The 10,303-nt window shown below is 52.5% G+C and overlaps 6 protein-coding genes across 6 annotated transcripts; 2 read left to right on the top strand and 4 right to left on the bottom strand.

The window, feature by feature from the left end:
• Nucleotides 1–65: 65 nt before the first annotated feature.
• BO83DRAFT_459071 (uncharacterized protein) lies at nt 66–2,260 on the bottom strand (the record flags this gene model as incomplete). Its single annotated transcript, XM_025537165.1, has 3 exons — nt 66–605; nt 659–2,120; nt 2,166–2,260. 3 exons carry the CDS (start codon nt 2,258–2,260, stop codon nt 138–140), a joined length of 2,025 nt encoding a protein of 674 aa, XP_025382199.1. The 3' UTR covers nt 66–137.
• Nucleotides 2,261–2,412: 152 nt separating this feature from the next.
• BO83DRAFT_373012 (leucoanthocyanidin dioxygenase) lies at nt 2,413–3,470 on the top strand (the record flags this gene model as incomplete). The annotated part of the gene is made up of 1 exon (XM_025530010.1): nt 2,413–3,470. The coding sequence occupies exon 1, from the start codon at nt 2,487–2,489 to the stop codon at nt 3,468–3,470; it is 984 nt and encodes a 327-aa protein (XP_025382200.1). The 5' UTR covers nt 2,413–2,486.
• Nucleotides 3,471–3,619: 149 nt separating this feature from the next.
• BO83DRAFT_432636 (purine permease) lies at nt 3,620–5,444 on the bottom strand (the record flags this gene model as incomplete). The annotated part of the gene is made up of 4 exons (XM_025535634.1): nt 3,620–4,027; nt 4,080–4,539; nt 4,585–5,264; nt 5,310–5,444. The coding sequence occupies 4 exons, from the start codon at nt 5,442–5,444 to the stop codon at nt 3,620–3,622; spliced, it is 1,683 nt and encodes a 560-aa protein (XP_025382201.1).
• A 260-nt stretch (nt 5,445–5,704) lies between these two features.
• BO83DRAFT_421797 (amidohydrolase) lies at nt 5,705–7,237 on the top strand (the record flags this gene model as incomplete). The annotated part of the gene is made up of 2 exons (XM_025535008.1): nt 5,705–6,172; nt 6,242–7,237. The coding sequence occupies 2 exons, from the start codon at nt 5,705–5,707 to the stop codon at nt 7,235–7,237; spliced, it is 1,464 nt and encodes a 487-aa protein (XP_025382202.1).
• BO83DRAFT_459082 (PP2C family serine/threonine-protein phosphatase) lies at nt 7,225–8,926 on the bottom strand. The gene has a single exon (XM_025537166.1). It carries the CDS (start codon nt 8,900–8,902, stop codon nt 7,286–7,288), a length of 1,617 nt encoding a protein of 538 aa, XP_025382203.1. The 5' UTR covers nt 8,903–8,926; the 3' UTR covers nt 7,225–7,285.
• A 524-nt stretch (nt 8,927–9,450) lies between these two features.
• BO83DRAFT_326479 (uncharacterized protein) lies at nt 9,451–10,303 on the bottom strand (the record flags this gene model as incomplete). Its single annotated transcript, XM_025528041.1, has 2 exons — nt 9,451–10,205; nt 10,274–10,303. Coding segments are annotated over 2 exons (785 nt in total), but the record flags the coding sequence as incomplete, so codon positions are not given.

The raw sequence follows: 10,303 nt of genomic DNA on the forward strand, positions 1-10,303 counted from the left end.
CAATCTATGTACACAATGGAAAATATTCACAGTCTATGTCACTCAGAATTTGCACCTGAATGTGGTCCACATTCACAGGTACATTACTCTGTTACAGGTCGAGATTGAAATCGTCACAATCTCTACCATTCACATCATCATGTAGCATAATTCGCCGCCAACACCAAAATATCCTCCAAACTCTCCGCACACTCCAAGCCATACGACATGGACAACCTCTCCAATGTCGGCGACGTAGCCCCCGCCGGAGTTTGCGCCTGTGCATTCCTCTCACTCGATCCCCTATCCACAGGCGGCCAACCCTGACTCCCATCCCGCGAAGCTGTTCGACTCCTCTGCCAGCGACCCTTCTCACAGAAACTCCGAATCACTCCCACCAGATCCAAATCGCGATCCGCGTCCTGCTCTGGTGACGGCAGATGTTTAGGACTACTCCGGTCGCGCTCTCTCGCTAGCAATGCCTCGAGGAGATGCACTCCCCGTCGGGCAATCATGTTCGATTCGTTGTGCGAGAGGATCTCCAGGCCGTCGTTGATGAGTTGGCGGTGGTAGGTTGTCTCCGGGTCGGAAGTGGTGCGGTGGAAAAGATCGAGACATAATATTATCTGTTTTTATTAGCGAATGAAGAAGTAGGTCAGGGTGGAAAGTAAATGCGTACGCTAGCAGCAACACTAAAGGCCTGGTGGATCCAAAGTACCGGTCCGCCATCATGGATCGCCTCTTTCTGCTCCTTGATGATTGTCCGCGCGGCAGCAACGCACGTACGACGCGTCCTTGCAAACACCGGGTTCGTGAAGCTTAACTCGAGGAACTTCCGATGGATCATGATAATCTTGTGCGATGAGCTGATCGCCAAGCTGCGTCTAGCCCAGAGGACATATCTCGGCCACTCCGGATGTTCCTCGACAGGTACATTCCTCAAGTACAGTGGAAGACCCTGTGTAGCTAAGCTGCGTAATTTACGATCATGTTCCAAAACCTTTTCGTATCGCGTATACAGGGTATTTGACGCAGCCATGCTATCCTGCAACGACGGCATAAGCGCCGCTACCTGGTAAAAGAACCTCGAGTATCCCGCGACACTTGGGTCATCATCAGGTAGCTTCAGCATGTCCTCATCGCAGCAGTTCCGCGGGCGGGCAGTATTGAGGCACGTCCGTGGGATAAGATAGCTCTCAGAGAAGGGAATGGAGAACCAGTCTTGGATGCAAAGCTGGCACCAGGCACGACGACCAATTTCGCGATCAATCATGGCCGGCGAGGGTCCTGTTTCACGTTCCGAGCCGAGACGGTGTAGTCCCAGGCCTTGGGCAATACGGGTAGCGGCTGCGAGCAGGACAGAGAGGCTATTAGAGAAGCCGAGGAGATGAGCCGACATGGTTAGTGTTGCAATGGCCTGAACGGCATATAGGGAGTGGACGGCGGTGAAGTCGGCGTGGTGTAGACACGTCGAGACGGCTTTGAACCATCGCTGTGCTAGAGTGGTCTGCTCCCATTCTGAAAAGCCCCATGCCTGAGCAGTCATGCGAGGAGCGCAGGCGAGGGCGCCGGTAAGGACAGAGAAGAGAAGAGCGACCCATTGCAGGTCGACGCGAGGATGGGCGATATGACCATTGGCGAAGCGGAAGAAGTCGTCGAGTTCGTCTTGTAGACGAAGGGAATGAAAGGAGCCATGGTACCAAAGCACGCAGTCGCAATGGTAGGAGACGAGCTGCTGCATGAGCTCACGGTCTGGGAGGAGGAGCTGGAGATACGCCAAAGCGGAGGAAACTTCGGGGTTCCGGTCATCGCCGCTGCCTTCGGCCGTTACGTCGCCAGGGGAATGATGCTCAACACCATCTTTACGGGCTAGCATATCGTGATAGTCCGGATTCTTCCGTCGGCCCCATGCGAGGAACTCGAGGATGGTGGCGGCGTCCGCCATTTCACGTTCGGGGGTCTCCACCGTGTCGGAAATAGGGGTATTGCTAGCATTTTGGATGATCTCAGATTTGGATCGAGGATTAGGTTGCAATTGTGGATCGGTCGCCTCTTTCAGGGCAGATTCAAGCTCCTGGACACGAGCTTGTAGTCGCTCCACCTCATCGTCGCTACCTCTGGCACGAGAACAAATAATACCTCTGTCGCAGTCAGCCGCTGTCAAGAGCAAATTCGGGGATGCTCACCTCCTCGTGCAATTACGACATGGGACAACTTTGTCACAGCGGATTTTGCGCCGGGTGCACTCCACACAGGCCAGGCGTCGACGGATGGAGCTCATGATGGGGAGAAAGTGGTTTGTTGTTCGGCCGGGTTGGGGTTGGACCAGTCACTGATTGATAAGGCGGGGAAACGGCCGACATCGCAGTTCCCCGCTGATAAGCTCGGCCGAGCTGACTCTCTTAGCTTCATTTCTTATAACTATACCCTCATCAACACCATCTAGCATCATAGCATTATAGCATTATAGCATTTTAGCATCATTGAACTGCATCTAGGCTAAAAAAATGGCAACAAGATACGTCGATCGTCCCATCCCTCGCATCTCGCTGCGCGACTTCGACCAGCGCATCGACGAAATCACCGCAGAACTCGTCAACGCCGCCGAGAACGTGGGCTTCTTCACCCTAGTTGACCATGGCATTTCCGTCTCCGAAATCGAGAACATGTTCTCCACTGCACAGCGCTTCTTCTCCCTCCCGGATGACATCAAAGCCACTGTGCCGTGGAACGCCAACAACGTAGGATGGGAGAAGAAAGCCCAGATACGGCCCTCGACGGGCCAGCCTGATACCAAAGAGTCCTACCAGCTGCAGTTTGGCGAAAACATGACCGACCTATGGATGGACGATGCACACCTTTCTGGCTTTAAAAACACATCTCTCTCATTTATGCACCGCGTACAGGAAGTCTCCGAGCGGTTGATGATCTGCTTCGCCCGGGGCCTCGGCTTCCCCGATGACTTCTTCATCAGATGCCATGATGTATCGCGACCGAACGAACAAACCACCATGCGACTATTACATTACTACGCTCTACCAGACAAATCCGACGGGAACACCTATCACCGGGCTGGAGCACACGCAGACTGGGATTTCTTGACCCTCCTATTTCAGAAGGAAGGCCAGAGCGGACTGGAAATATGCCCCGGACGGGAAGTGGTGACAGAATTCGGTATCGGGGATGAATGGACACGAGTGGAGGCACATACTGGAGATATAGTGTGTAATATTGGGGATTTGTTGATGTCATGGTCGGACGATCGGTTCAAGTCCACATTTCATCGCGTCAAGGCGCCGTCCGAACCAGGTGATTATTTCGGCGATCGATATAGTATCGCGTACTTTAATCAGCCGTGCAAGGATGCGCTGATCCAGGGGCCGAAGAAGAAGTATCCGCTTGTTACTGGGGAGCAGTTCAATGCGAACGCGATGAAGAGGAATTTTGCGGCGTTGCAGGAGAAGTTGAAGTTGATGGAGCAGGTTGCTTGATTGTTTTCTTTGCTTAACGAGTTAACTACAATTTTTATCGAATATTTAGTACCGTGTGTTTGATTATTGAACTCGGTTAGTATATTTGGTAATTGTACAAACTCGTCCATGATAAATAAAATGGTAATGTACTTCAAGGTGACTGCATACTAAGGCAACACCGTATCCAGCTTCTCATCCTCCTTCAACACCAGATTCAGCACCACACCCACCACGGCAGCAATAATAAACGGCGTCTCAACAATCAGGTTAATCCCCTGCTCAAACCCCTGTAAATGCACATTCGGTCCGCTATACGCCAACACAGAACTGAACCAGCTCGGGGAGACAATATCCATCATGCCGATCCCCAGCGACGCCGTAAGAATGAATCTATTGCGTCGGTTGAAATCAACCAGACCGAGGACACGCACACCAGCCACCACGATCGTGCTATACAGGAACACCTGCATTCCTCCAAGCACAGAAGGGGGCATGGATCCGAAGACAGCGCCGAATTTTCCAAAGATGCCCATCAGAAGGAGGAAGGCAGAGGCACACCATCCTGCTCGTCGGCTCTGTACCCATAAATCAGCACTGTAGCGGCAAGAAAATAGGGATAATACGTACAGCGCATCCAGTCAACGAAATAACCCCATTATTTCCCGCCTGACTAACCATGGGAAGTCCAGTTCCTAACGCACTGATCAGACTTCCTAGTCCATCACATAAGATTCCACCCTGAATGCGACTATGAAACTCCCGTCCTTCGATATCCACGCGGGAAATTTCCGCTGTGGCCAGAATGTCCGGCATGCAGCTGACGGCTTCGCACACGAACATAATGAGTAGCGGGAGAACGAGTGCCCCGTCAACGGACAACGGGAAGGTGTGTACCCATAGAAATGTTCCCACGGGTGCAGCGTCAATCTCGCCGCGAGACCAGTAGCCTGTTGCGCCGGAAATGGCACAGCCAACTGCTAGGCCTAGGATGACTGAGGCGGATTTCATGAGTGGGGAGCCAACGAACTCGACAAATATGATGGTCGCGAAGACGCTGAAGCCGAGGCCGATTAATTTGGGATCGCCCCTAGAATTATTAGCATTATAGTTGAAATAGATGGGTAGAAAATACCATGGCAGCGGCCTTGGAGCATCCACATTAGGACAGAGAGCGTAATACCCAGTCCCACCATCACAGTTTGAGCTCCCACCCCAGTTCTCCATCCCACTTGAGATAAGATATACTCCAACCAGGAGCAGGAGACTTCCCGTGACTACCTTGGGAAAGATGCGATTCAGCACCTTTGGAGGTACTAGGGACATGAGGATCTGTATCCAGACCGTACACAAACAGGTACCTAGCACGGCACCCCATGCTTCGGGACACGGGAGACGCGATCCATTCTCGTCTGTCGGGCATGAGCCGTTGTTGTACCTGGTGTCTGCGTAGTTCATAGCAACAGCGATGACATCGAATGTGGGACCGACTACGGATAGCAGTCCTGTGCCAATGTATAATGGTGTTTTGAAGAGGTGTATCCGTGTTACCTGCAGTGCTGTGGCGATGCCGGTAGTTATGAATGCTGCAGAGACGAGGTACTGCGATTGTACAGAATTCAGATAAAAGGCACCACTTGCGAGGGCCAAAGGAGGAGAAACCACCGAACCGATCATTGTTAGGGCATGTTGCAGGCCCAGGATGATGGTTAGTAAGATTGGAACCTCATCATTGAGGCCATAAAATGGTGGTTCAGTGCCTTTGTAGCGCTTATTAAGAGGGTAAATATTCGGTGTAATCAGGTACATGTAGTCCTGCAATGCGTTAGTAGAGCCACAGTATGGTTCATAAACACATACATAATCACCGATCCAGCCATCTCTACTAGTCAGATAGTGTTTCCAGTATCCCCACTTCGATGAAGCGTGGAGAACTTCCCCAGTTGAGTGGGACGGGGACTCTTCAGTGGAGATAGGGCTAGACTTGGGCTCCATAGCGAATCTGGGTGAGAAGAATAGCGTTCCCTTCAATTGATCCAGCAGATCTAGCTCATCTTGTATAATTTTCTATATCTCCCCGATAACGGTGCTATCAGATAACGATAAGCCATTCATGCAGGTATCGACATCGGCAAATGGCTAGCTCCTCGGCCGAGGGCTGCTTATCGTGATCGACAGTGTTAAACGTCCCCACCAGAGCTACAAGAGCTCCCTCCATTCTTCTTCTGTCCTTTTCAGCACCATCCACATCCAAGATGACCTCAACATCTCCTAAATCAACACTATTTACCCACGCCACAATCATAACCATCAACCCCGACCGTACCATAATCCGCAATGGGTACCTCCTCGTGCGCGACACCCGCATCGCCGCTATCGGGTCATCTCCCGTCCCCGCCGACCTTCTCACTCCGGACATAGCAACTATCGACTGCACCGGCAAGATCATCCTCCCAGGACTGATCAACATCCACGCGCACTTGGTTCAATCCCTTCTCCGTGGGCTGGCCGAAGACCTCCCTCTCCACAACTGGCTCTGCGACGCAATCTGGCCCCTCGAGGCATCCTACGCAGACAAAGATGGCTACCATGCTGCGCGGCTCACCATCGCAGAGATGCTCCAGACGGGGACGACATGCTTCTTAGACCCGATGGTGACCTACCGAGCGGGATGGGAGAGTGTCTGTGATGCTGTGGGAGAGATGGGAATTAGGGGGTGCTTGGTAAACATACCTAACCTTTCCACTCCATTAGATTCCGGCATCAATATTAACAATTTAAAATTGCGATAGGGCAAGCTCATCAAGTTCCCCGAAACCAACCGCCAACTGTCCATCACCGACCCACGCGACCAGGACCTCCTCGCAATGTCTATTCCCGGTCTGCTCTCTGCCCACGAAACCCACCACAGCACGCACAATAACCGCCTGCACGTGTGGGCCGCGGCTGGAACTCCCAGGGGCGCACCAGCCTCACTGTACCACGAGCTAGGAGAAACATGTGCATCACACGGTATCTCACTAACCATGCACTGTGCCGAAGCACCCCGAGACCGAGAGATCTACCATGATGTATACGGCTGCAGCGCGATGGAATTCATCCAGGATACGGAACTCTGCCCTAAAGTTCAAGAAACGCAGAGCAAAAGCCACAATCTCGTGCTAGCACATATGGTGAACCTCGACCTTGAAAGAGATTTACCACTTCTAAGTGTAACGCACACATCGGTAGCGCATAACCCGAGCTCGAATTTGAAACTAGCATCTGGGGTGGCGCCGATACCATCGATGTTGGGGTATGAGCACGGGATTAATGTGGGGCTAGGGACAGATGGCGCGCCGTGTTCAAATCACTACGATATGTTCCAGGAAATGCATTTAGCTGCGATACTGCATAAGGGGGTTTGTCACGATGCAAGGGTTGTCGGGGCGGAGACGGTGCTGGAAATGGCGACGATTAATGGAGCTAAGGCGCTGGGGCTGGAAGATGAGATTGGGAGTTTGGAGGTGGGAAAGAAGGCGGATCTGGTGATCGTGGATCCGTATGGCAAGGGAGGGGTGGGGGCTGCGCCGTGGCATTGGGAGGATGAGGATGGGGCGAGTGCTATTACGACGGTGGTTCACGGATGTACGGGGAGGGATGTAGATTTGACTATGGTTGATGGGGAGATTTTGGTTCTGGGTGGGAAGTTGGTGTGTGGGCTAGAGGGGGAGATTATTTCGCAGGCGCAGAGGGCCAGTCGGGGGGTTAGGGCGAGGTGTAGGAGCAGGATGGGGTCGGAATCATGATATTTTAGGTGTCTATATTTCAAGTCATATGTGAAAAGAGGTTTTTCCTCACTTACGTGGGTCATCATTGAAGAAGACCACCTGCACGGTCACATCGTCTCTCACTCGCCGAGAAGCCGGAAAGCTAAAAGCAAGCCGACCAGCTATCATCTCATGATGATTGCCCCCAAGAGAATTGCGCACCAAATGCACAGCAGCATTGTCATCCTGAACTGCTGTCCGTTCCTCCACAAATTGCCAATCCACTTCATCCCAAAATTGGCTGAAATCAAACCGCCCAGACGACTCCAACCTGCTGCTCTTCTCACCTACCGCTGCTCCCTCCAACCACCTCCCTACCAAATCAACAGCCTGCTGACTAGACATCATATCCCACAGCCCATCGGTTGCCATAATCAGAAACGCCGGCTCTCCATCCCCAATCTTAGTACTAGTAACCACCGGCTCAGCCGTCAAATACGGCGGGGTGCGAACAGGATACCTCGGTGTCAACGGCGCCGGACCATAGAACCTCTTCTGCACATCATTCTGAAACTCCAACGGCCATTTCCACTGACAATCGCCAAACGCACGCGAGACCGCAAGGCCCAACACGCGGCCACCCTTGACCACCTCATCTTCACCAGGATGTTCCGCACGAAGCCTGGCAATCTCATCTTCATTCTTACCAGTCTGATCCACAGACAAAGGGACAGCCTCCCACCCCCCATCTGCTCGTTTCCTCGCCAACACCGCGCGTGAATCACCAGTACATGCAACATGCAGCATGTGCGACGCAGGATTATACAACGACAGCAAAGCGCAAGACCCTGCATACGCAGGGGCAAGTCTCTTGACCTTCTCCGCCAACGGCATCTCACTCTCCGACAACTCCATCGCCCCCTTGACAATCGAATCATCAAGACCCACAAACCCATCCATAATCGCCCGGTGAACCGCCTCTTCACCCACATCACCTCCAGCAGAACCCAACAACCCCAATCGATCCCGCACAACCCCCACCAACCTCTCCCTCAACACCTCAGCCATCTGCCCGCCCAAGTGCCCATCAAACACCCCCCACGCCATCCACTGCCCCTGCCCCTGCCCCTGCCCCTGCCCCTGCCCGTTACTATCACTCCCACCCCAGGGCGCCGCAAACCTCCCGTGCACAAACCGGTCCTCGCACGGGTCATTAGATCCCACCTGCACGCCATCATATCTACTCACGCCGGGGACATTCCTCACGGGAAAGGAGTACGCATCGCGCGATATCAGCCGCGTTACTTCTTCCACTGAGAGACCCCTCTCTACCACCGGTTCTTGTGTAGGTGGTGGGTGGGGAAGATACGGTGCATCATTAGCTGTATCTGGATTGTTATTGCTGTGGCTAGTAGTAGTAATATTTCTATTACTAGTGTTGGTGTTGGTGCCGAGCCACCATAATGCAGGCGCACTAATCGCACTAACTAGCGCGATGGTTCTTATCGTATTTGATGGTGGTGTGGATGTGGATGTGGATGCTCCTCTAGTGGAAAAGGATTTGGAAAAGCTAGTGTGGTTGTGGCTCCAGCTCCGTGGGACTAATAAGTAGTGTTGGTGGTGACGGATTGGTGATGTTGTGGGCACGCGTCGTAGTACTTTTAGTAGACGCGTTCGCGCCCCACCCAATGAGGAGGTGAACATGGGCGGCACTAAGAGTACTAAGGTAGATAGATGGAGGCTGTGGAGGGAGCAAGTAGGGTAGGATTATAAATTAGTACTTTGTGTGGTCTCAGTTGAGGAGTAATCATATACACCACATACCTGCTGGAATAATTTGTCGGTCATTAACAAATCAGGTAGTTATTATCAGGTTACATTGGCTGAGTTGTGGAATCTGAGTGTCGGGGGGACATTCCAGGGATGGTCACGTGCTATTATGCTTGCTTGGTGGTCTATTCTTAGGTTTTCTTTGAGGATGGTGAATGCACAGTAGTGGTGTTTGACGAAATTATTAGTCTCTGCAAAGCATCAAGTCCAACAGGCATTTGCATACAGCATATTACTACGATACTACACCCCTCTATTAGCCGGTCTGTTCACGCTGCCATTCCTCTCGCTTCCGTAGCCTCAATCCATTACTCTGGTCTCGCAAACAATTTATCCCAACACTCCCAGGGTATCCATTTGATAAACACACACACACATTACATACACCTCACGGTCTCACTTGCAGATACTGCCGCTGCACATTACGCTGTCGCCTCCTGCGATTTGGGGGCGGTCTCCGAAGTCTCTGCGTGGCGGGTTTCAATCTTTGATTCCACATCCACTTCACCGTGCTCCAACTGCTCTAGCTCTCGGGTCTTCATCTTGGTCTTCCAGGCCGGTGTCCCAATGTACTTGATGCCGTTGGGATCCTCAAACATCGCTTCCGTCTCTTCGAGCGTCTTTCCTGCTGTCTCCGGGAAAAGGAACAACACGTGCAAGAACATCGCAGTGTTGAACACTCCAAACATGATGTAGGTCTTCCAGCGGATGTTCTCAAAGGCCGTCGGTGTAAACAGTCCCAATGCAGTGTTAAACGCCCAGTTCCCTGAGGTCGACAAAGCCACTCCCTTACCACGCAACCGGAGCGGATACAACTCAGGGGGATAGGTCCAGGACACAGGACCCCAGGTAGGCGCATACGACGCGACAAAGAGGTATGTGCAAGCAATCAGACCTTTGGCCGGAGCGCCGTGAAGACGCATAGACTCGGCCGCAACACCGTTGATGCCGCCAGGCACCACAGTACCATGAACCGCCATGATCGCACCGTTGGCATACATCAAGATGGCCATCAGAGCTGCGCCAACCAGCAATGGCATGCGACGCCCCCATTTGTCCATCCAGATCAGTGCCGGGAGGGTCATGAACACATTAATTATGTACTCAATGGAGGAGGCAAGGAGGGTGGAGTCACCGGTGTACCCAGCCATGGAGAAGAGGTAGGTGATGTAGTACACTGTCAAAGTAACCCCCTCGTTAGTGCACTGTTCCAATAAGGGACTGGACGGGAACAGGAAGACGTACTCATCACATTCATGCCGGTCAGCTGAGACC

Source organism: Aspergillus eucalypticola, assembly GCF_003184535.1.
Source record: "Aspergillus eucalypticola CBS 122712 chromosome Unknown BO83scaffold_47, whole genome shotgun sequence".
In the NCBI taxonomy this organism is placed as follows: Eukaryota; Fungi; Ascomycota; class Eurotiomycetes; order Eurotiales; family Aspergillaceae; genus Aspergillus; species Aspergillus eucalypticola.

Excerpts from the sequence above, each read along its gene's own strand:
- BO83DRAFT_459082 (XM_025537166.1), bottom strand. The coding sequence starts at position 8,902 with ATGTTCACCTCCTCATTGGGTGGGGCGCGAACGCGTCTACTAAAAGTA.